This window comes from Pollachius pollachius (assembly GCF_949987615.1).
Source record: "Pollachius pollachius genome assembly, chromosome: 5".
In the NCBI taxonomy this organism is placed as follows: domain Eukaryota; kingdom Metazoa; phylum Chordata; class Actinopteri; order Gadiformes; family Gadidae; genus Pollachius; species Pollachius pollachius.
Genome location: NC_136938.1, coordinates 2889541 through 2914883, shown reverse-complemented (window position 1 = coordinate 2914883; position 25343 = coordinate 2889541). Strand labels below are relative to the sequence as shown.

General features: G+C 47.3%; 1 protein-coding gene across 2 annotated transcripts; it reads left to right on the top strand.

Annotated features, from left to right (window-relative positions):
* On the top strand, positions 1-22998 carry nedd4a (NEDD4 E3 ubiquitin protein ligase a). 2 transcript variants are annotated; one of them, XM_079736523.1, is made up of 29 exons: positions 1-152; positions 1469-1542; positions 1734-1812; positions 1901-1939; positions 2632-2685; positions 9412-9462; positions 9731-9792; positions 9958-10060; positions 11213-11376; positions 11610-11727; positions 11940-12101; positions 12210-12299; positions 12410-12526; positions 12974-13177; positions 13732-13809; positions 14867-14921; positions 15045-15103; positions 15213-15278; positions 15634-15863; positions 16167-16288; positions 16657-16727; positions 17270-17365; positions 17895-17968; positions 19518-19578; positions 19976-20035; positions 20112-20219; positions 20467-20563; positions 20696-20768; positions 21033-22998. In XM_079736523.1, exons 1-29 carry the CDS (start codon positions 108-110, stop codon positions 21133-21135), a joined length of 2715 nt encoding a protein of 904 aa, XP_079592649.1. In that variant the 5' UTR covers positions 1-107; the 3' UTR covers positions 21136-22998. The 2 variants fall into 2 exon arrangements, with proteins under 2 accessions (XP_079592649.1, XP_079592648.1); XM_079736522.1 differs by having other exon boundaries at positions 12407-12526.
* Positions 22999-25343: the final 2345 nt, after the last annotated feature.

The following is a 25343-nucleotide window of genomic DNA, read 5'->3' as shown; positions in this document are numbered from 1 at the left end:
TGGCAGTCAGACCGTGCTTACCGTGCCGTAGTGCTCACCCCCTGGGTCGTATGAGCAATTGTTCCGCGGTAGTAGCGCAGTAGTAACCGGGCGGGGAAGCGGAGGACATGGCGGTGAACGCTCCGGAGATTCGAGGACTCCAGACCGATGAGGTGAGTTCAAAACGCAGTCTTCAGATCTTCCAGTAATGCAGACAGAGAGGCAGACAGATAGATAGACAGGCAGACAGACAGGCATACAGGCAGACAGGGAGACAGACAAACAGCTGAACGTGGAGGGATCCCGCCGTCCGGAACAGCCAACCATGTTAGCAGCCACCGCCGCGTCGCCCGGACGCCATTATCGACCCTAAAACTTCCCGCTAGCTGAAGACTGACTGAACCATTTCCGCCAATTAGCCTCAAAACAACCAGAAGGACCAAGACCACCAGAACCACCTCGGTACCGACGGGGAGGACGGAGAGTAACGCCAGGGTGTCCCTGAGCTAACACCTGAGCTAACTCCTTTAGCTCAGGCTGTTAGTCCAACCCTGACAACAAGACAGACATGTTGGACCCTAGCAACAAGACATGTTGGACCCTAGCAACAAGACATGTTGAACTGGACCGCCTAGGGACGCCCTCAGCTGACCTGAGGTTAGCTGTCAGGTGTCAGTGCAGCACGAACGTAGTGCTCCCTCCGTTCACTCCCTTCAGCGTTCACTCCCTTCAGCTGAATGCTCATCGTAGTGGTCACTCCCTTCAGATGAAGCCCTAAAGTAGTGCTTACTCCTTTCACTCCATTCAGCTCACTCCCAATTAACTAAGTGTTCGGTCCCGTCAGAGGAAGCTCTAACGTAGTGCTCACTCCCTTCACTCTTTTCATGTGAAGCCCTAACCTAGTGTTCACTCTGTTCACTCCCTACATCTGAAGTTAGTATTCACTCCCTTCAGCTCAACCACGTGTTGTCAGTGTGGGCCCCAACCTTTTCTCTTATTGAGACACTCCAGATCCTTACCAGGAATTCAAGGCACGACAACTCAAAAGTTGTAGGGATGGGTTAAGAACAGTGTTATCAGGATAGTTAGGCTATTTCACAATATATGGCGGTCAAAAATGCTCATAAAAATCCAGCAATTGCAAAACTTGTTTAGTTTTCATGTGGAGAAAGAACATGTATTTGGGTAATTAGAATAATTAGTAATGAATGAAGCGACGGCAAATTTGTCAAAGCTAATGTGAACAGGAACCATGGCTGAGTCCAGTATTATCCTAGCCCTGCAGGCTGGCTGGGAGGCTCTGGTCTGAGGAATGCCACGGCCATTCCTCGAAGCCAGCAATAAATAATCAAAAACTATGAGAAATATGGTATGAAATACTGCCAAGCATGCCCGTTATTTATCACTGTTTGTTTGCACTGAACTTTGTATATTTGTATCGCTGGTCAATCGTATCGTGACACAGATCTGTTTCTTTAATGACATCCAGGAGGACTCTAGGATCCTGAGGGTGAAGGTGATCGCTGGGATCGGGCTGGCCAAGAAAGACATTCTGGGAGCCAGGTGTGTCCTAGAGGATGTGTGAGGCTCTGTTCTGTCCATGTGACACCACAGAGCCTTAAATTAATGTGACTTTCAACATATATATTGATCTTTTATCATCCTATGGATTGCAACTGCGTAATCACATTCAGCCTCATGGGTAGGTAGTGTTTTGTGGATGTTTGAATATCTGTTTCTTGCCTTCTGCACAGTGATCCCTATACAAAAATATCTCTCTATGACCCTATCAACGGTGAGCTCACAAGTCTCCAGACTAAAACTATAAAGAAGGTGGGTGACGTGTCCATTCAGAATCAATTGTCATACTGTTACTGGTGGGCACGTTATAATCCACTTCTTCCTCTCTGCATCCTGCAAGACGCTGCATCCGAAGTGGAATGAAGAGTTCTACTTCCGGGTAAGTTCCAGCAAACATTCAGCAGGGAAATAAAAAACACATTCATGTTATTACACCCAGTAGCTTTGGCAGGATAGTGGTGGGCAGTGCTGGAATACCAGATCATCTCAGTCCAATACCCCGGCACAATAGTTACGCCACTGTCATAAACCAGCGCTCAGACATCCTGTCCTCCATTTGTCAAATAAAGACTGAGAAGGGTTGGGGGGATGGATTCAGCTACTCAGACCATCACAGCTGATGAAGCTACACCATACTGGTCTGACTTGTGCGTAAAGCCCCCAGCTGTGGTCCTGATCTTCGGGATTGCCTACATTTCTGGATTGGTTAGCGAAATGTGAACATCTGAAAAATGATGGCCACAGGGAGGGCATTGCGTAATGGATGGGAAATATTTCCTTGTTTCACTTCTCAGAAATGATTGTGTGCCAAGGCCCATCGCGCAGCTTTCTGCTCCCCCTGATAAGAACAACTAATGGGGCTCTTCCAAAACAACCATTAGCCCTTTCTGTTCATCCACTCCAGTTTGGAGTGCAAAGCCTCTATCACATCATTTATTTTACCGGCTGTAGGTTTTCTCAGGAACTGTTGGTTTTCCAGTCGTTAAAACAAATCGGAATAGAAAAGTGGAAAATCCCTTTGAGTGGACCAATCATTGCCTGGTTTGCCCTAGTTTATTTGTTATTTCGCAGGTTCATCCAAGGAAGCACAGACTGCTGCTGGAAGTGTTTGATGAAAACCGCCTGGTAAGTTTTTACCTGTAATGTTATATGATACATTTCCTGTTCCTGTTCTGTCCCAACAGAAGAGGCATTGAGGAAGTACTTTTTGGAGTTTGTAGTTACAAAATGAATACTTTTGTGTTCATAACTTCACTGTCACGGTCCTTGATGGCGGATGCTATACTAAGGGCTATGCTTTAAAATAGGGTGCGATGGGGAATGAGTTATTTCACTCCATAGACCACAGGCGATGTCTGTTTACTTATGGAGTGTATTAATATCTTGGTCCTGAATTACAAACAAACAAAGTATGGGACCTGACCTTGCTTGAACTCAAAGCGTCCCGTGGCAATGGATACCACAGAATCAAGAGTTTACACAGCCACTCAGAATAAAGGATTAGAAATGAATGGGGGGTTATTCTTCTGAAGGGGCAGATGAAATATGGAATATTGTAGGGTTTATCCTCATGTATATTCATCTACACTAGTATAAAGTCTTTCACTGATACCAATTTTCCAAACAAAGAATTTTTTGTTGTATAGTTATTGTTGTCAGAAACTACTGTTCTAGAATGATTGGATAAGTTGGGAATGCTGCAGGTTTTCCACCGCTAAAGGGTTTGTTTGCTGGAGTTCACATTAGCAGGCCACATTAAAAGCAATGGTGACCTTTCCAGGGTTTAATAGCTCCTATGAAAGTCAAGGCTTAAATAGTTGCATGGAGGTTGTCTCAGATTTCAGCAAATACAGGCTGTATCTGTGTACCGTACGTGTGTGTGTGAGTGTGCCGTGTGTTATGTGACCATGACAGAGAGAATCACCCTTATTATGGCCTCACATATTTGATGTCGCTGGAAACAATTAACACCTTGTTTCAGGGACGCTTAGATATGGGCCAAGCTAAACCAAATGTTTATAGTCAAGTGTTTATCTTGCTCCGTTCCAACAATGAGGGTTCAGATATCAGAGGTGCTTGTTTAAGTATTCAATCAGGGCAGTTATTCAAACAGATTAAATATGTAACACATTTAATTATAGGACTACAATTAACATTATTGTATTCCTCTCTATGTTGCAACCTTAACAGTGAAGTATGGATTGCTTTAAATGTCCATTGCTTTTGATGACGGATTAATGTGGCCTTCAATCGCTTAAATCACTATTGCCAAATCGATGAGAGAAGAGTATATTTTATAGCATTCTTCATTTAGAACTCTTTGAATAACCTACTTCTGAAAATAAATAGGGGTCAATCAGTCATTTACAGTGTTCAGTTTCCTGTTTCACTGGGTCAATATTCGCTTTGAGTTTGAGGCCAAAGCTGTATACCTTTGACGCAAACAAATAGGATATGGTCAAGAGAGTCCCTTATCCAGCTAAATGTTTTTCTGTATATTTTAATCACTTATGGTAAAGGAAGCAAAATGTATGTATTGTATTGTAAAAAGTATCTTTTATCATATTTCTTCAGTTATCTCTATATCAGGCATTGATGTCTGATACAAGGCAAAATAAGATTGTGCTTCAACCAATAGAAGGTCAAATAAGACCATGCAGTCTTCCACCAATACAAGGTGAAATAAGACCACCCTCAACCCATAGAAGGTAAAATAAGACCAGGGTTTAACCAATAGAAGATAAAATAAGACCACGCTTTAACCAATACAAGGTAACATAAGTCCATGAAGCTTCAACCAATAGAAGGTAAAATAAGACCACCCTCAACCTAACAAAAATAGGGGCTGGGAGAGTTCACCAGCGAGGGTTCGTGAGTCATCTACATTTCCTGGTTGAACTACTTATCTCACATGAATATGACCTGGTTGAAGGCCAACAGCAACGTCCTGAAATAGCCCGGCCCACACAAAACAACACACTACACCTAAAAGAGGTGGCTGGCTAACGAGCGCGGCGCGGAGGCTGAAACCAGAACTGAGTGTTACATCAGGTGTCACATCACAGGTGACAGGGCTTATCACGTTATCTCCCAGAGCAGCCTCCTCTCCGGTCTCTGTGCCGTCCGGGGGAACACATGACCTTTGTACTGTAGGTAATGCTTTTGTTCCGCTCCGGGAAACCCAAGGTAGCTCTGTCCTGAGGTATGTTTGCTTGGGGACAGGTTTGATATCAGTGGTGCCCCTGCATACTCTTTATTTGACCCTGTGAAACTGTATTATGAATATGATTACCGGTAACATAATATATTTTTTATGATTCTTATTCTCCCTATTATTGTCTTCAGTGTTATGCGGGTTTCTAAACGCTCAGTTTGATATAGAATGATGTTTAAAGACGTTCCCATGATTTCCTGTAACTTAATACCAGTGGGTAAAAATATTTGTGGAGGCACGAAGGAGAGGAAACATTAGAAGCATAGCTGCAGTGGTAGGAAGCTGGGTTTTGAGTGAGTGGTCTGCGGCAGACAGTTCAGCAGAGTGGCAGGCTGAGATGCAGAGTAGAGGACTGCCGGCTTGTTTGTGAGCAGGAGTGCGGCTGTTGAGAACGGCAGAGAGAGAGAGCTTATACTGGACTGGCAAGAATCCAGCGGAACAGTTGCAACAAGGCTCAGGCTGGCCCTTATCGAGTCTGGAGCCGGGGCAGAGCGGCAAGAGAGCCAGTGGAACCGCTGTTGTACAGCAGAAGGATCTCTGGAACTACCTCAGCAAAAAAGGTTTCATGTAGGTTATTTTCTTTCCCAAACACAAAGTGATCCGACAGAGAGACCCTCAGTCTGAACAGGATTGTATCTTGTCGGATTGTACTCCTGGGAATGACCGCTCTCCCAGAGCAGAAGTCAGAAGACGTTCTTTGCTGCTCTTTTGTTTTTCACTAGCATGTTTACCATGCTTGCCGCTGTCGCAGGCATTCGAGAGTTAAACTGATGGCAGCCAGGCTCCGCATGCAATTTGGGTCCCGGAGAAGCCACACAGACCCTCTGTCAGAGACCCTGCTGGGCGGCCATGGGGCGGAGAGGGAGGCTGGCGTGGCGGCGTGCAGCCGGGCTGAGAACCTAGCACACAGCTCGGTCCACATGAAGGTTACCCCCGTGTTGTCGGATTACAGGAACCCCCAGCGCTACTCCTCCGTCTTCATCCCCAAGTGCAACAGCGGAGGATGTAACAAGAAGAGCACCCTGCAGATCTCGCTGCACCCGTCCGGGCGGCCCGCCGGTGAACCCGAGAGCCACGGAGAGGACGTGGAGCCGGCTGGCGGGGAGGGGGGGGCAGGCAGCAGCTCTGACGGAGGCTCATGTAGCAGCAGCATGGCCAGTGACGCCGGCTACTGCAGCAGCACCAACATCTTTGAACCTGAGGCCTCGGAGCACCTCAGGGCCGGCCGGGAGAAGGGCGTCCTCTGCCGGAAGCACAAGGTGCCGCTGCGGCGCTGCTCCTCGCTGGTCCTCTTCTCCAGGAGCCCCTGCAGCACGCCGCCCGCCTCGCCCGTGACGCTCCAGGCCGTCCCAGCCCTCCTCGCCACGCAGGGCTCCCTCGCTCCCCAGTGCGGGCTGAGGAACGCGAGCGAGACCTCACAGGAGAACCACGAGGCGGGCTCCAAGATGTCCAGCTGCACCTCACTCCGGCTCTCCAAGGCCGGCTGTTCGAGCTCCGAGTTCAGGGACGCCAAGCGCACGGTGCAGCTGAACCTTCCCTCAGCGGACGAACCGCAGTGTGGACGGGAGGACGTGAGCGAAGCGCTGGATCACCCGTCTATATTAGACCTACCAAACCGTCACTCCAGCAGTGTGCTGCTGCACTTCGCCCACCAGAGACCAGCGATGCCTGGGAAGGGACCCATGAGCAGGGCGAGGGTCAACGTGGAATACCCCCCTGGGCTGTACCCCGCCGCTCAGCCCGGCTGTGAACCCAGCCAGCGCAAACTCTACCGAAGTACCTCGACCTGCTTGCCCCCTTCGGCTAAGTTGTCAGAGAGGAATCCCAAAGTGGCTGTCAGGGAGAGGGAGCAGGAGCCAGCGGAGGGGAACCAGTGGCAGCGCACCATTCAGAGGAGCTTCTCCCTGGAAGTACCCTACACGGGAAAGCCGACAGCACAACATGTGCACATTCATTTATCTCCGTGCCCTGGGGCTAGGGTAACCACTGCTGTAACTGATCTGAAGCCTGCTCACAAAATGGATCATATTGTTACCAGCCGGGATCACAACATGAAGGTGAGCGGTGTGTTTCTGCCCGGGATCACGACTCGAGAGCAGACGACCACAGGAAGACAGACACATGTTAATAGCTGTGTTCAGGTGGGCGTATATTGTTCCAAATGGGTTCCAATAAAAAGGAACGCAATCAAATATATAACAAATATAACATTTAAGGTTAAGGATTAGGCTTTTTACACTCAAAAATAATAATAATATAAATGTAAAATACTATGAATTCTGTAATGGTTTAAAACAGGGTTTATCCAGATAGAAATAAGGTCAGATTGACACAGATGAGCTTGCGAGGGTTAGAAGTTTACTGGCTTCTTATCAATAAACTAATTTGAATGAATATGTAATGTATAGCGGTTATGGTAATGTTGTCTTCCACATACTACCATAACCAGCTCTGCTTACTACTGCCTTTGCCAGTAAGTGCTGCCTTACAGTCAAACCATCAGATAGGTTGATGAAGACCTGTCATTAACTACCTCTGTGGACATTGGACCAACATTCAAGTACTCTTAGTTGTGATAGTTATTCCTTCGCCAACTGGTTACCAATAAAGAAGGACAATCATTAATACAACAATATAAAGTCAATATTGTTGGAATATGAGTTGATTATGTCTGCGCACCGGCTAATATTCCAAGAAGTAATGTATTTGTATTATTCTGTTAACGCTTAGAGTAATCGCCCTAAGTATTTCCCGGGGCTATTAATAGAGGTGGGGACAGCAGTGCTCCTCCTGATATAAATAACCTCTGAAATATTCCCCCCGACTCCACCGAGTCTAGAACCACAGCAGGTCCCAGCGCTGCACATTTAACAGCAGGGCCCAGCGCCTCACATTTAACAGTGTCATACTAGAGCAGCAGGACAGGCATGCAGGGCCGCCATCTGTGGAGCAGAGAGGAGGGCGGAGGGAAGGGAGGAAGGGAGAGAGCAGAGGGGGAGAGAGCGGAGGAGGGAGGGCAGGGTGGAAGAGGGGGGAGAGGTGAAGGGATCAGGGGAGAGAGCAGGGGAGAGGGGGGAGGAGGGGTGAGGGGAGGTAGGAGCAGGGGGAGAGAGCAGCGGGGAGCAGAGGAGAGCAGGGAGGGAGAAGGAGAGAGGGCAGGGGGGAGAAAACAGGGGAGCAGGGGGGAGAGCAGGGGGATGAGCCTTCCCAGTAGGACAGCGTGGTGTGTTACGTCGGACCCCATGCGAGGCGGTGTTTGTGAAGAGTCGAATGACCGCCTCCGTGCCGTCTCTCCCCCTCCTGTACTTAGCAAGAAAGACAGTATGCTCCCTGACAACAATGCAGCCATCAGACAAATCAGCCCCGTTCGGATCTTCAGGAAGTCACAGTAACAGTGTAAACGCTGTTACTGTGACTTCCTGAAGATCAGGCTTCATCCAGGCGTTGTGATTCATGACCATGCTGTTATTACCTCCTGAGCGCCTCCATGACTGATCCTAGAACAGACAACAGGATGGCCAATGGAGAGACAAATGCACCAATACCTCGTCAGAATCACTGATATCACAACCAAATATCTCCCCGCCTGAGGAAACAGTCCGATCATTGTTTCCTGTCGGTCAGGAACCACACACCTTGCATGGACAGTATCATCCTTTCTTTTTGCCTGACTTTGTCACCATCATTTCCCTGGCAGTCATGGAAAATGTAAATCTTTGGTCTCTAAAGGTCTTCAAACGTCAGACACTTTTCCTGCTCTGTGTATTCCAACCGCTGAGGTTGTGATTGGGACATGACTGTGTTTCATTTTATTTATTTATTTTTATCTCTGCCATTGTGTTTCAAAGGCGGATTGCTAAACCCTTATCTAGTGAAGTCTGTTCTTTGCACAGCCCTTAATCAGTAACCAAATCAGCGATTGTGTTTGTTTGTTCGTTTTGAGTGTTACTGTTTGCACTTGTGTTTTATTTCCAGCCATAACACTGTACGATATTAAGTGTGGCCAATGACAAAAATGAGATCCTAATATAGAATTGTAAGCACCAAAACCCCCAAAAGGAAGGGGGATGACCTACAATCTGTCACAGTCTCCGCACTCTGCGTGCTCCGGGTCGGAAGAAGGAGACACCGATCATAGCCAGCCTGACGCGGGGTAACCGGAGACCAATGCTTGCTTAGTAGAAAAGGAAAACTGTGAAAATACAACAACTAATCCAGGAATCGGAGCAGGTCGTGCTCCTGCTTTCCCCAAGTCGACTCTTCCGAAATGTTCCAAGAATCTTGGTTAGAGGCTCTCCCTGGCTGATAGCTTTCAGTGCTAGTAGCCTTGGCACAGGACTTGGCTAACATTAACATCAACAGTAAATCACGGCCAAATCGGGAGCTGATAGCAGCAGACATCAGGGTAGCAGGACTAGGAACCATGGGACAATGGGAAACTCATACTGACCCCTATGGACAGGATTCAGAGTGGGGTAGCTAAAGGTGGCTCGCACCAAAATTACACTGCCGGTCCGACGTACGAGCATGACTCACGGCTGAGCAGTTCATTAAACCTGTCCCATTCAGTCATGTGCTGGTGAGTGTGTTTGTGTAATTATAAGTGTTAGTCATGCTCTGACCCACCCTCTGTGCAGACGCGCGATGACTTCCTGGGCCAGGTGGATATCCCTCTACAGCAGATACCGGTGAGCCCCGCCCCTCTGTGATTATGTTCTTAGGACATTAGCTTCACCTCGAAACACGTCAACATCTCTTGGTCTGTCCCACTTCATCACCGTGCTTTTAAAGATGGTCAATCATGTCAACATCTTCCTTCCGTTTTATATTAAAACAAGGAACATGCTTAATGTTTGTAATATTTGGATAACAACAGTTTAAACATTATTTCCGTTATGTAAGTGCAAACCGGCATGTAGCCATGGAAACCAAAGAGTTTATTCTCTCCTTTTCCAGGTTGAGAATCCCAATGAGGAGCGGCCGTACACCTCCAAGGACTTCCTGCTTCATCCGAGAAGGTTTCACTCCTCTTCTCACACTCTGTTTATAACATTCATTCTTAGTACTTTCTGTTACTATTGCAATAGGGCATGTCCTGGCTTGGGTTGGAGCTGTCATAATGATTAAAACTTTAAAATGCCAACTTTAAAATGATGACTTCTTTCTCCATAACATTTCTTCAGCCACAAGTCCAGGGTCAAAGGTCACCTGCGGTTGAAAATGACTTACTTACCCCGGACGCCTGGCTCAGAGGAGGATCATGCAGACCAACCTGAGAACATGGACGTAAGACTGCATCACCGACCTACCTGATCACCAACCCAACTAGCTAGCCAGCTAACTAATTAGCCAGCTAAATAGCTAACGAACTATCTGCTCCCTTCCCAGCCTTCCTAACCCTGTCCCTAGCCTTTACCTCCTCTTCCAGTGGAGATGTACTGTGTTGTACTGGTTGTCAAAAGGCCAGGCCAGTGTAGAAGCTAAGGTGTTCTGCTCCCAGCCTAAAGGTACTTGGTTCGAAGCCCAATGTCCACTCCATACCTGTGTGTAGCCTAGTTTACCTCACCCCTACCGTATCCTTAATGACCTGGATTTCAGTTATTCTGTGAACAGAAGAGATCTGTGGTTGTTTTATTACGTATCGGTTTGCTCTGGGGCTAAACCTTCGTGCAGAAGCACATCTCTGTACCCTGAACTCTGAGGGACGCAGACAGACTGGTTAGACCAGAATGCTGTGGAATTAAGTGTGAATCAAGACTGGTGTGGGCTCGTCGTTAAAACCACTTCATAGGAGTTATGATTGGATGGAATCAGGGCATGTGATACAATGTCTTATTTCCAACACCAACCAGAGAGTCCTCAGGTCAAAGACACACTTGTTCATAGTTCACCTCGACTCTGCATAGCCTGCGTACCCCCCCAACCCCTCCCACCCCTTATTGTATGTTGTACGTCCTGGAACTTAAAAATAGTACTTAGCATTGTGTAGCGTCTTATCCTAGCTACCTTTGTTGTATACGGGGAATGGGTTAACCTAGTGATTGTTAGTGCTTGGAACTTGGTTCTATGAACATCCTTACTGTACAGACAAAGATATATTGTTGTTTCTCTTTCTTCTGACAAATGGACTTGGATTGTAAGTCGCTTTGGATAAAAGCGTCTGCTAAATGAGTCGTGTCTCACCAGTCTCTCTCTGGTCTCTCTCTGGTCACCCCTTGGTCTCTCTCTGGTCTCTCTGGTCTCTCCCTGGTCTCTCTCTGGTCTCTCCCTGTTCTCCCTCTGGTCTCTCTCTGGTCTCTCTCTGGTCTCTCTCTGTTCTCTCTCTGGTCTCTCCCTGGTTTCCCTTTGCTCTCTCCCCTGGTCTCTCCCCTGGTCTGTCTCTGGTCTCTCTCCGGTCTCTCCCTCGTCTCACTCTGGTCTCGCCCCACTGTGCTGCAGCCTGGCTGGGAGTTCCTGGAGGGCCAGGACATGTCGGGGGCCGGCCACCAGCACTTGGTGCCCGCCATGCCCCCCGGCTGGGAGGAGCGGCAGGACAACCTGGGGAGGACCTACTACGTCAACCACGAGAGCCGGACCACCCAGTGGCACCGGCCCACCGCAGGGTAGGACCCCTCCTCCTCCTTTGTTAACTCCCACCCTTCCGGACCTGCACCTCATCTGGGAACTCATTGGTCGTGTGTGTGTGTGTGTGTGTGTGTGTGTGTGTGTGTGTGTGTGTGTGTGTGTGTGTGTGTGTGTGTGTGTGCGCGTGTGCGTGATTGTGTGTGTGTGTGTGTGTGTGTGAGATTGTGTGTGTGTGTGTGTGCCTGTGTGTGTGTGTTTGTTGTGTGCACAGGGACAGCGAGGGGGACACCCAACGCAGAGAGGACATCAACATGGAGGCCCAGCACGCCTTCACGGCGCGGAGACAGATCTCTGACCACGAGGAGAACGACCGGCGGGACTCTCCTGACGTAAGTCCCTCTGCTCTCAATTTTATCCTTTAAAAAAGGACGTTTGACACCTTTTAAAGCTGACGGATCACATTTTGATTCAAATCTCCAAAGCAGCTAAATAAAAATAACATACAAAATATACATTTATAACAGTACTAGCGTTATGTCAGAGTCGCAGTATGAGATGGAACCTGGTGCTCATGCCAACGTTCCTCTGGCCCCCCCCCCAGAACTGGGAGAACACGCTGTTCGAGGAGTCCTCGCTGTCCTCGCTGTCCCACAGCACGGGCCACTACTCCCGGCCCAACGCCGACCTGCGGCCCGCCTGCGAGGAGCTGACCCAGCTGCAGATCACCGGTGTGCCCGCGGCCGAGCGCCGCACCTCCCAGACGGTACGGGCCGCGCCGCGGGCCGTCTGAGTCGGTCGATACGAGCGCCGCCGCTGGAGGCCCTCATGCTAACGTGTGTGTGTCGTCCCCCCCCCCCCCCCCCCCCCACAGGATCACGCCGCCGCCGCTCACTCCAGCCATTCCAGCCGCAGAGCCAGCGCCCCGGCACTGTCCAGCGACGAGTACCCGGCCAACCCCGCGGTGAGTGTGAGGTGTATCTACAGGGGGTCTTCAGGAGTCTGACCTGGCCTTCAGTGTGAGTTGTAGTCTACAGGGGGTCCCCAGACTGACCTGGTCTTCCCCCCTAGCAGCTGCCTGGGTTCCCTGAGCTGCCATCAGGTTGGGAGGAGAAGCTGGACAGCCGAGGCCGACGCTACTACGTCAACCACAAGAGCCGCGTCACCACCTGGACACGCCCGCTGGTGCAGGTAGGGAGCAGCCTCCGGCTCTGGGGGTATGGGCCTCAGAAAGTTCCTAGAACCTCTTTGAGGATGGAAGGCTTTTGGTTATGACTAGCGATGCTCTTTGGTTCATATCAGGGGTGGGGTTGTTTCAGTTGGTTTTTGTTTCTCAAAGATTTCTGCTTGGTTCTCTTTGGCGACCCCTTTGGTGATAAGTGGGTGTTACAACACCAAGTCTGTTGATAGTGCTGCCAGGGGAAGGGCTTTCATCAGTGGGCCCGAAGCTCAAGCACCTCTTTGTCTCCTTATTCGGCTGTAGATGGCGACTAACTAGACTTAATTGGTTTAAATGTAAATCTTTGAGATTACCACTTTAAGGTACTCAATAATTTGCTACTCATTTTTATTCTGTCTTCGGACCAGTCCGAGAGACTCATTCCTATTCTTTGGTAAAAAATCGTATCATTTTGCCAGGTGACATCGGAGGCAGCAGCGCAGAATGCCTTGCCCCTGAGCCCCTCGGCAGGGCAGCCCGTGGCCCCAGAGGGCTCGCCCCTCAACTCCCCCGGGCCTGAGAGAGGCTACGAGTGTGGCTTCATGCCCGCTGGCTGGGAGGTCCGCAGCGCCCCCAGCGGAAGACCCTTCTTCATCAACCACAACACAAAGACCACCACCTGGGTGAGTAACATGGCATCAAACTACCACCTGGGTGAGAGAGTGAACATAGCATTAAACTACCACCTGGGTGAGAGAGTAGAACATAGCATTAAACTACCACCTGGGTGAGAGAGTGAATATAGCATTAAACTACCACCTGGGTGAGAGAGTAGAACATAGCATTAAACTACCACCTGGGTGAGAGAGTAGAACATAGCATTAAACTACCACCTGGGTGAGAGAGTGAACATAGCATTAAACTACCACCTGGGTGAGAGAGTAGAACATAGCATTAAACTACCACCTGGGTGAGAGAGTAGAACAAAGCATTAAACTACCACCTGGGTGAGTAACACGGCATTAAACTATTATCTGGGTAAGCAAGTATATCATTAAACTACCACCTGGGTAAGAGTATCATTAAACTACCACCTGGGTAAGAGATTATATCATTAAACTACCACCTGGCTGAGTAGTATAAATAGTATACAGAGTATAATATTATTAAGAAACTATCCTCATTAAACTAACACCAGGTTCAGAGCCTATATCATCATGATGTACTGGTGTTTCAGGAGGACCCTAGGCTGAAGATTCCAGTGCAGATGAGGAGGAGAGTTTCACTGGACCCAACAGACCTCGGCCCCTTGCCGGTAAGTCTCCGATGGATCGTGTTTCCAGTAGGGATGGGCAACGATCGTCGAATAGTCGAATAGTCAGAGTCACGTAGAAAATCGAATAATGAATGCGACTATCGTTATTTATTACACGGCTCTTCTCAATGCTGTTGAACTCTCCGTTCACTTGCATGGGCCTTCACAACTTCCGGCGGTGAATACTTTTTTGATAATTCTTTGTTGCTAAGCATATAATGACCGCTGTCAAGGAAAGTGGATTTATTTTTTTCTGTCGTATCACTCCGCAAGTAGTCCGGTAACTTCAACCCCAGCGTTCTTGGTTGCTAAGCGACGTCAACGTCTTTGGCAGACTATTTCTCTGCTGATCAACACTACGAATGCTGGTAACAAATAAATTGTAAAAAGACACACCATGTGAAGTTATTTTTTTTGCCATAGTTTCCAGAGGCTAAACACGTGTCTCGTTCACCGTCATGTAGGCTGTGTTCAGTAAAATAAATAGCGATCTCTTTTCGGTGCATGTAGGCCTATCAGCCTAAGCCCACGTTTAAATCATTTTGATGTTGAATGTTGATGGCGCAGTTGTTGAAATGAACAGATTGATTTCATACAAATCATAGAAGCCTCTCCCTGTGTCATTGTGTGTGCGTGTATACGAGGTGCGTGTGTGCGTGCGTGCGTGGGGGTTCTTGATTGACCAGTTTTAGAATATTATTTGAATACTTATCAGCGAATATCGAATAGTATTTTTGCCAGAAATGCACATCCCTAGTTTCCAGAGGACAAATCACTTGGGAGGGCGTATTTTGGGAAGGGTTTTGATTTGATTTGATTTGATTTATTTAATTGTGTCAGAAAAGTCTTACACACGTTGAAAGATATCAAAAACACAATTGAGGATAGAAAACAATATAAGGGAATTTGGATCTGCGGTCCCAAAGAGGGATAATATGATTTGATTGGTTTACATTCTAATGTGTGGTTGTGGATATTGGTTGTATGTTATTACACAGTGCATTTGATAACTTCTGTAATCCAATCCACCTATGTTTGATACGATTCTGATTTGTAGCCTGGCTGGGAGGAGAGAGTCCACAGCGACGGGAGAATCTTCTACATTGATCACAGTAAGACAGCAGCACAGCATCTGATCAGATCAATAAGTGAATCAATGAACTAATCCCACTGGGATGAAAGCATCCCAATCATTCCGGACGTTGTAAATAGAGACATTATTTTGTGTTCTCCAGACACAAGGACCACACAATGGGAGGATCCCCGATTACAGAGCTCTGCCATAACAGGACCCGTAAGCATTGATGACCTCAGCATCTATAAATAAGCAGTATTGATCAGGGGCCGGTGCTAAGGCGGTGACGGATTGGCAGTAACAAGAGCCTGTTTCCTGTGTTCTGCAGGCAGTACCGTATTCCAGGGATTACAAGCAGAAGTATGACTACTTCCGCAAGAAGCTGAAGAAACCGGTAAAGTTCTCTTCAGGATCCTCTCGTGTTCCTCCAGTATGACCTTCTAACGAGGGGCTGCACCATGTTGGAAAAAAATCCTATTGGGATATATTGTCTTATTATTGTCTTATATAAATGAGTCTTGTGGCCTTTTGTTTTGGGAACAATTGCAAGGCATTCTCGACAAAGTTCCTGTTTTTGGTAAACGTTGTCTTTCCTGTAACCAAGATAATAACGATTTTGAACATTGAATTTCGAGTGTGGCAACTGCTTTCCGATAACGATACATGGTGCAGCCCTAGTACTCACGGTCGACTCAATGGAGCTGACCCCCTCCCCCTGATCCCCTCTCCACTGACCCCCCCTCCTCCAGGCGGACATCCCAAACCGTTTCGAGATGAAGCTGCGGCGCAGCGCGGTGCTGGAGGACTCGTACCGGCGCATCCTGTCCGTGAAGCGCGCCGACTTCCTGAAGGCGCGGCTGTGGGTGGAGTTTGAGGGGGAGAAGGGGCTGGACTACGGGGGCGTGGCCAGGGAGTGGTTCTTCCTTATCTCCAAGGAGATGTTCAACCCTTATTATGGGCTGTTTGAGTATTCCGCCACGTGAGTTGACCCCGTCTCTTCCTGTCCTTTGTTTGTGTCTCCTGATCCGTTTCTCAGGCGCTTGAGCGTTTATATTGTTTCATATTTGTATTTGATTGCCAACTCATCCTTTGTTTGAAAACTCAATTCTGAATGTATCTGTAGCAGACATGGGAAACCACATCATCTACCGCTAGCATGACAACAAAGATCTTATTTCATACGCTAAACCCTGAGTCATTGTTTTATTACCCTAGATTAGCCTCTCAACTCCCTGACACACGATACCACTGAGCTCCTCGTTTAAACCCCCTCTGTCCTCAGGGATAACTACACCCTGCAGGTGAACCCCAACTCAGGCCTCTGCAACGAGGACCACCTCTCCTACTTCAAGTTCATCGGGCGCGTCGCCGGCATGGCGGTCTACCACGGCAAGCTGCTCGACGGTAGGTCGGATGGCCTCCGCTCTAAGCATGCTAGCCTAACCCTCAAACTACTGCTAGACTCAGTGCACACATTAATCTTTCTATTTGTGTGAGTTTGGTTTAAGATAATACTTATTAAAAGTCTCCTTAAAGTATTTCTCAGACAGGGTGTAACGTCTCACTGAGGTAAACCCGTTCCTCGTCTCCCGTCTGACAGCCAGAGAAACATCGCCCTTATTGAGTTAACGATAATCATCTGTAATCACATGTTGCAGAACAGCAGCTGTCAGCCAATCAAACCCTGTCTCTCCTCCCCCTAACGTCCATCTGAGGCTCAGGGGGCCACCTACAGTCCAGCTGACTAACTCTGTGTCTCCTCTCCTCTGAAGCCTTCTTCATCCGCCCGTTCTACAAGATGATGCTGCAGAAGCCCATCACACTCCACGACATGGAGTCCGTGGTAAGCCACGCCGCCGACCACACAAGTAGGGCTGAACGATGAATCCAATTCAATCCGACATTGCCATGTAATAGAATGCGATATGCAAATCGCAAAGGCTGCGATTAAATTAAAAATCTATTTTGTGTTTTTTATTTATTTTTTTCACTGTTACTGACTGGAGATCAGTAAGATTCGTATTTGATATATGATATATGGTATATGATATCAATTCATGCATCAATTCATCTCAACACATAGGCCTGGCCCTTAAGGAAAAAGCCGCTTATATGTTGACTGCTTCCAATGTTGTGTTGGTCATACTACAGAATGATTTATTGCTTGTTTAGTGGATAACACAGAACATAAAAAAAAAAAATCACTAAATACTACTAAATCATAAATCACATACTAAATCAAAATCGCATTTTGGTCGAAATAATCGCAATTGGATTATTTCCACAAATCTTTCGGCCTACTCACGAGGTCTCTGGACACGCCAAGGTCGTGCAGACCTCTGTGGCTCTGGGCCGACTGACAGCGTGTTCCCCCTGTGTCTCCAGGACAGCGAGTACTTCAACTCTCTGAAATGGATCCTGGAGAACGACCCCGCCGACCTGGACCTGAGGTTCACCATTGACGAGGAGCTGTTTGGACAGGTCGGAACCGGTTCTACCGCTGCCTGTTCTGACGCGTTAAAGGATCATGTTGAACAGCTAACTATAGCTATCTCCATGTTAAACAACTAACTATAGCTAGCTCCATGTTGAACAGCTATCTATAGCTAGCTCCTTGTTGAACAGCTAACTATAGCTAGATCCATTTTAAACAGCTAACTATAGCTAGCTCTATATTAAATAGCTAACTATAGCTAGCTCTATATCAAACAGCTAACTATAGCTAGCGCCATGTTGAACAGCTAACTATAGCTAGCTCCATACAGCTAACTATAGCTAGCCCCATGTTGCACATACAAATAAGCAGGTAATATATGTAATAATATGATACTATAATTACTGTAATGAAGATCAAAATAAGACTTGTTTGCCATTCATATCAACATGTCAATGCTCGTGATGAGATAAGATGAGGTTCATGTCCAGAAGAACCACGCCTTGTAGAGAGAAGGTGTGGTTCTCTCAGCGGTTCTCTGATCATTAACGCGTCTTCTGGCTCTGCTCCCTGCAGACTCACCAGCACGAGCTGAAGCCCGGGGGCGGGGAGGTGGTGGTAACCAACGACAACAAGAAGGAGTACATCCAGTAAGAAACTTTACTTACCCTTTACTAAGGAACACAGAAACACTTTACTAACCCTTTACTAAGGAACACAGAAACACTTTACTAAGGAACACAGAAACACTTTACTAAGGAACACAGAAACACTTTACTAACCCTTTACTAAGGATCACAGAAACACTTTACTAACCCTTTACTAAGGAACACAGAAACACTTTACTAACCCTTTACTAAGGATCACATAAACACTTTACTAACCCTTTACTAAGGAACACAGAAACTATTTACTTACCCTTTACTAAGGAACACAGAAACACTTTACTTACCCTTTACTAAGGAACACAGGAACCCTTCACTGAGGAACACAGAAACACTTTACTAAGGAACATAGGAACACTTTACTAAGGAACACAGGAAAACTTTACTAAGGAACACAGGAACACTTTACTAAGGAACACAGGAAAACTTTACTAAGGAACACAGGAACACTTTACTGAGGAACACAGAAACACTTAACTAAGGAACACAGGAACACTTTACTGAGGAACACAAAAACACTTAACTAAGGAACACAGGAACACTTTACTAAGGAACACAGAAACACTTTACTAAGGAACACAGGAACACTTTACTAAAAAACACAGGAACACTTTACTAAGGAACACAGAAACACTTTAATAACCCTTAATAAGGAACACAGGAACACTTAACTGAGGAACACAGAAACACTTTACTGAGGAACACAGGAACACTTTACTAACCCTTAACACAGAAACACTTTACTAACCCTGGAGGATGTTGAGTAAGGAGGCTGGGGATTCAGGGTCTGCAGCAGCAGAGTTAGAGTTAAAGGACAAATCCAGTGTAAAAGGGATCTGGGATATGTTTAGTATGATAACGAGTTGGAATGTTCGTTTGGTAGCAAAAACGCTTCATTCTTAAGTTGGCTGTATTTAGCCTATTCTACCAAAACGACATTTTATACCCAAAATACCATCAGTAGTTCACCTGTCGACGCCATCTTGTCTTTAAGATTCTATAGGTAGATTGACGAACACAGAGCTTGTGACATCCGTGAACAACACGCAAGCTCTGTGTTCACCAATCTACTTATCAAGTCTTAAAAACAATATGGCGTCGACGGGTGAACTATTGATGGTATTGTGTGTATAAAATGTCCTTTTTAATAAACAATCTGTACACTTACAAAGTTATCACTGCCTCGTTTTATATGTTGAGACCCTTATTATACTATCAAAGAAGAGTCGGGCTACTTCTAGCCTTTTAAGTGGTTTAAAATAACGATTTAGTTTTTAACATAACACATGCCCCCATCGTTCCAAGTTTATAGCGTTTTGGTAGAATCGGCTAAAAACAGCCAACTTAAGAATGCGTCTATACACGCTTTTTTGCTCCCAAACAAACATTCCAACTCGTTATCGTACTAAACATATCCCAGATCCATTTTTACTCCTTTAAGGAGGTAGAAGTTAAAGCATCAGTAGTAGTAAGCAGCGCCTGAGGAGGGAACATCTTTCTGTTGCTCCTCCTGACACTCCCTTCCTGTCCTCAGCCTGGTGATGCAGTGGCGCTTCGTGAACCGGATCCAGATGCAGATGACTGCCTTCAAAGACGTGAGTGCTGCTCCTCAGGGTCCTCAGGGTCTCCTCAGGGTCTGGTCTGAGAGCCGTCATTCTCATGACCTCCTCTTCCTCAGGGTCTGGTCTGAGAGCCGTCAGACTCATGACCTCCTCTTCCTCTGTCTGGTCTGAGAGCCGTCAGACTCATGACCTCCTCTTCCTCTGTCTGTTCTGAGAGCCGTCAGACTCATGACCTCCTCTTCCTCTGTCTGTTCTGAGAGCCGTCAGACTCATGACCTCCTCTTCCTCTGTCTGTTCTGAGAGCCGTCAGACTCATGACCTCCTCTTCCTCTGTCTGTTCTGAGAGCCGTCAGACTCATGACCTCCTCTTCCTCTGTCTGTTCTGAGAGCCGTCAGACTCATGAACTCCTCCTCTTCTTCTCCTCTTTAGGGCTTCTACGAGCTGATCCCTCAGGACCTGGTGAAGATCTTCGATGAGAACGAGCTGGAGGTGGGTTTAGGGGTCCGGGGGTCAGGGGTCGGGGTTAAGAGGGAGATGTGGGGTTAACTGTCCTCTGCTCCTCCAGCTGCTGATGTGCGGGCTCGGAGACGTGGACGTCAACGACTGGAGGGCGAACACCAAGTACAAGACGGGCTACTGCCCCACTCAGCCCCTCATCCAGTGGTTCTGGAAGGTAACGCCCCCCTCCCACGACACCACTACCCAACACCACTCATCAGCACCCACCACCCCCCCACGACATCACCACCACCCCACAACACCACCCATCCCCAGCAACGCAGCACCAACTCCATGGGGCTTTCCTCCCTGTCTGAACTGTGCGTGTGTTTGCGTGTCTGTCTGTCCCTGTTTGTTGTGTGTGTGTGTGTGTGTGTCTGCGTGTTTGCGTGTGTGTCTGTGTGTGTTTTCCTTGCTTGTAGACGGTGTTGCTGATGGATGCAGAGAAGCGGATCCGGCTGCTGCAGTTCGTGACGGGGACGTCCAGGGTGCCCATGAACGGCTTCGCTGAGCTCTACGGTGAGTCCCTGTGGAGGTTCACCTCCTCTGCTCCTCTGAGACCTGCTCATTAGTCCTGCTTTCACTTATTAGTTAGTTTCTCCTCTGGCTGATAAGTGTGCTGCTGTATTAACCCCTGACCCCTGACCCTAGGATCCAACGGGCCCCAGCTCTTCACCATCGAGCAGTGGGGCACCCGAGACAAACTCCCCCGAGCGCACACATGGTGAGAGCCCTGACCGGGCAGCAGAGAACCAGCCCTCCATACACACAGAACACAGAACTTACACACACACACGCACGCACGCACGCACGCACGCACGCACGCACGCACGCACGCACGCACGCACGCACGCACGCGCACACACACACACACACACACGTGCGCGCGCACAGACACACACACACACGTGCGCACAGACACACACACACGCGCACACACACACACACACACCAGCACACACCCCTGACCGGTCTCTCCGTCCCACAGCTTCAACCGGCTGGACCTTCCTCCCTACGAGTCGTTTGAGGAGCTGAGAGAGAAGCTGCACATCGCCATCGAGAACGCCCAGGGCTTCGACGGCGTGGACTAGACCGGCGTGGACTAGACCGGCGTGGACTAGACCGGCGTGGACCACACCGGCGTAGACTAGACCGCCGTGGACTAGACCGCCGTGGACTAGGATGAGGTTGAGGACTAGGAGGGGGTCCTGCGGTCTGCGGCCTCACGCTGGGATTTTGGTTTTAACGTGGGACAAACGTTGGATTTTCGTCGGATACAATGTTCCAGGCGCTGGAGCGGCGATAGAGACACTGGGGGCGGAGCATATTGGCCTTCACGTTCGGGGTGGAGGAGGAGCACCGCCTCCCTCCAGGGGGGAGGAGCACCGCTGCCCCCCCCCGCTCCCCTCGCGGGACGCTCAGCGACGGGACGTCAACCACTACTCTTTCAAGTTTACAATCGTTTTCTATTCTCTGTAAAGAAATGGATGCTTGGAAAACATAGCTCTTTTTTTTGCTGCGCATTTTGCTGAAAGACGTTTAAAATAGATATATAAATAGATACAAGTATAGACTTTTATTTGTGTAAATATCAGACGTTTGGCGGAAGGTTTCAAACTAAATGTTATTTTTCTATCCAGGCTGAGTCTCAGCTATGAGCCTTCATTGAGCTGTGCTTCGAGTTGTGAGTAATTGGTCTTCTTCGTTCTTGAAAAACAACCGTTAGATCGGAATACTTTCACAACACACGCTCTGGAACAGTAAGAACCAGGTGGGTGTTGTATCCCTGTCGTAAGTTGGGTAACCACTTCTCTCAGATTGTATTTGCTCCACTAAAAAGCTTCTATGTCTCAGCGCACGTTCTCTGCTCTATTTAGGTTTCTTTCATGTTTATTTACATTTACAAAACATTCCAGTTAACTTTAATCAAAGACAAGTAATCACCCAAAATAACATCAAAGTGCGTTTTGCAGAAAATAGCTTCTTTCACTTTCATTCTCAGTTGTGTTTATTAAGACCTGCAAATCCCATCCGCTGTTTATCTGAATGGTTCAAATATGCCAAAAACTAAAAACAGGGTTGTTTCATTTTTCACTAACTAAACATATCAATGACACGGTGATGCATTGATGTCTGGAGTTCCACATCCATCTCTACGTTCTTCTGTGTATGTACAGCCCACAGTATTTGGTAAATCCATCCATCAAATCATAAGTAAACACAAAAGATGCAAAGAGTCCACAGTCTACAAGTAACGATATATTCAGTACTAAATAATCTTAAGAAGGACCTCACAATGCAGAAGGTTTACTCTGACATGCCGTTATATATAATATATATCATATTATATCATATTATAATATTCAGTTAGGACAAGTGGCCGATGTGATGACTGAGAGGTAACCCCTCTGCTAATCGGTCTTTTCTGCTGGAGTTCCTGTCATAATCACCTTTATATGACATTCAGTTATGGGCAGGTGTGTTTGTTTAAGGTCTATTTGGTTGTTGTTGTTTACACCACTTACTCTGTTTACAGGTTGTTAATGAAGGACAATATTATGGGCTCTGTCTCGTCTGTAATAATGCATTTTATACCCGTGCTTTTATGAAGTGAAGCACTCTTTATACATAGTTAAGTCTTATCTTCTGAACCTTTGCCAATGTAACCACTTTAGCCTGCTTGTGACAGTTAAACGAAAAAATTGCATATTTGTTGAAACGTTTACATGTTACAAACGTTTCTGTAGATGAACAAACTTTATTTTCCCTGAATTTTAAAAGTGAATGAGGCCTTTATTTGTTGTATTGTGGTTGTACTGCTCAAACATGTTAAGTGTCTTTACCCTCAGTACTGCTTAAGATCGGATTTGACAATTGAGGATTGATGGCAAAACGCTAATGGATCAACACGTTATTTATGATTTAGCTACTTCTGCTTTTTCAATATAAGCCAATATGCATTCTTCAAATAAATAAAAGAATGGAACCTAAAAGTCTTGGCCAACGTCTGACATTCAATTGCGTTATTTATCTTATTGTGTCGTTATATGATATAACTTGGTGTACTATTTGATTGACGACATGAATTTACACAAAAGTATGTAATACCACACTTACCCACACGGGGTCGACATGGAGCAACGTGTGTTCATACAAGACCCCGTCAAATAACTACAGCATTCCCGAAGGCATTCCCATAGTTTGGTCAAGTAATTATTGATCAAATGAAAATACTTGTATCCACTTACTGGTAATTGTATATTTATGTTAAGCCCTAGAATAACTGTTGAGAAGACCATGACCAATCTTCAAAAGTAGCAGCTCAAATGTAAAGGCAGTTGAAACTTTACTACATGTACTGAAAGTCAATTTATTTTGTATCTTAAACAAATGGGCAATGCAAAATCGAGACATGAAGTGATAACATTATCCGTTTGATTGTCTTTTACCATATTTCTCAGCCGACAAATGTGACTTTAGGCCGGTCCTTTTAAAGTGAGGGTCAAAAGTTGCAATCCCTAGACAAAGCCTTTAGTTAATTTATTATGGTAACGTTGTATCAAACCAATAGGATGCAAAATAACAAAAGAGGGGTTTGTAACTAAAAAGGCATTCCAGTTTCAACAACACACTGCTTGGAAACTGAACGTTGAACCTCAGAGCGCCGTCTCAGAGTTCCAGCTCATAGTTCTGTGTGTATATTGGAATAGTCTGTATATTGTTATGGTCTGTATCTGTTTCCAATGCTCTTTGTATATGAGCCTCTCTAGAGGAGCTGGGCCATGTTGTGCTCTGGGCTGCAGACCAACAGGGCGACTCTGCCGGCTCCATTTGCATGATGTGGCCTAACAACCTCCTCTGTCCCCTCCCCCGCCTGCTAAAGACTGACCCCGCAGGGTCAGGGGAAAGGTCAGGGGTCAGGCCGGCCTTTTGGACATTGCTGGGGTCAGCGGGGAGGGGGTGCGTGTGCCTGGGAGCCCCGGACCCAGCAGCAGAAGGGCCTGGGTGGGTCGGACCCCTGTCTGCCCCCCATTCCCCAATACCAAGGACCCCTGAACGACTTCTACGTCATCGATCCTCAGGGCCTGACCTCCGTTCATCTGGATCAGCCCCCGACAAACGGCCCTATTGACAGGAGAGAGAGGGAGAGAGAGTGAGAGAGAGAGCCTGTAAGAAATCTTGATCACCTAATTTCCCCAAAACTAAATAAAGCCTCAACAGCAGTGCTCCACCAAGCAGGTCTCTGCACGAATCAGTTCTGATCCCCCCCACAATACCTGGACCCACCCCTAAACCGTGGGACCGTGGGAACGGGGTCTCCCAGCTGGGCGGCGGCCCTTCAGATCAATGAGAACCTCCCTGTAAACAAGATGGACACCAGATCAATATCCGCATTGACTCAGCAGCTGTCCGCTCCGTCGAGGCTGGCTGCTGATGAAGGCCCGGTCTGAAGCACACTCTCATCTCCACGGAGGGGTCGTCCTGACCGGTCACTAGGACTGACCACAGATCCTCAAACCACTACTAGTACTCATAGGCAGGGTGCGATTTGTGAAAAAACCAGAGGGGGGGATAATTTTGAGAAACATTTTAAAATGTTTCAAAATGAAGACGGACCCTGTGTATTTTGGTTGTTAATTATTACGATGTAATGGTGAAAATACTTTGGGTGGGGGGGATAATTTTTATCCCCACCGAGGATAAAAATAATTCAGCAGAGGGTAGGACGTGTAAACCAGAGGCGGGGATAATCCCCACCATCCCCACCGGCAAATCGCACCCTGCTCATAGGTATACAGCTAATTATCAGCTCTACCCACATGAGTTGTATAGTGGTAGTTTGAGGATCAGTGGTCAGTATGATTGACCACTGATCCTCAAACTACCACTATACTACTCATATGTGTACAGCTGATTATCAGCCACTGACCGAAAGGCTGCTGAGAACGTTAAAATGTTTTACATCCCCAGTTGGAGGGATCAAACTGTCTCTGAGGTGTCCGAGTCATGTGATCACACCCAACCTCAGCACCTCAGGGCGATGGTCGTCTTAAACACGGTGATCTAACTTCTCCTGTTTCTGTGTCTCAGCCTCCGTAAGAGGCTGTGCTGTTGGATGTGAAGGATGAGGTGAGGGAGAGACTCACCATCTCACAGACTTAAAGGACTTCTCAGGGGATAAAAAAACATTCAGCGTCAACATCGTGGCCAAAATAAACCTTCCTTGAGGCGGTTGATAACGTCAAAGATGATACAGTTGAGCCGAAATGAGTACAGCACCACAATGAGTGTGTGAGTC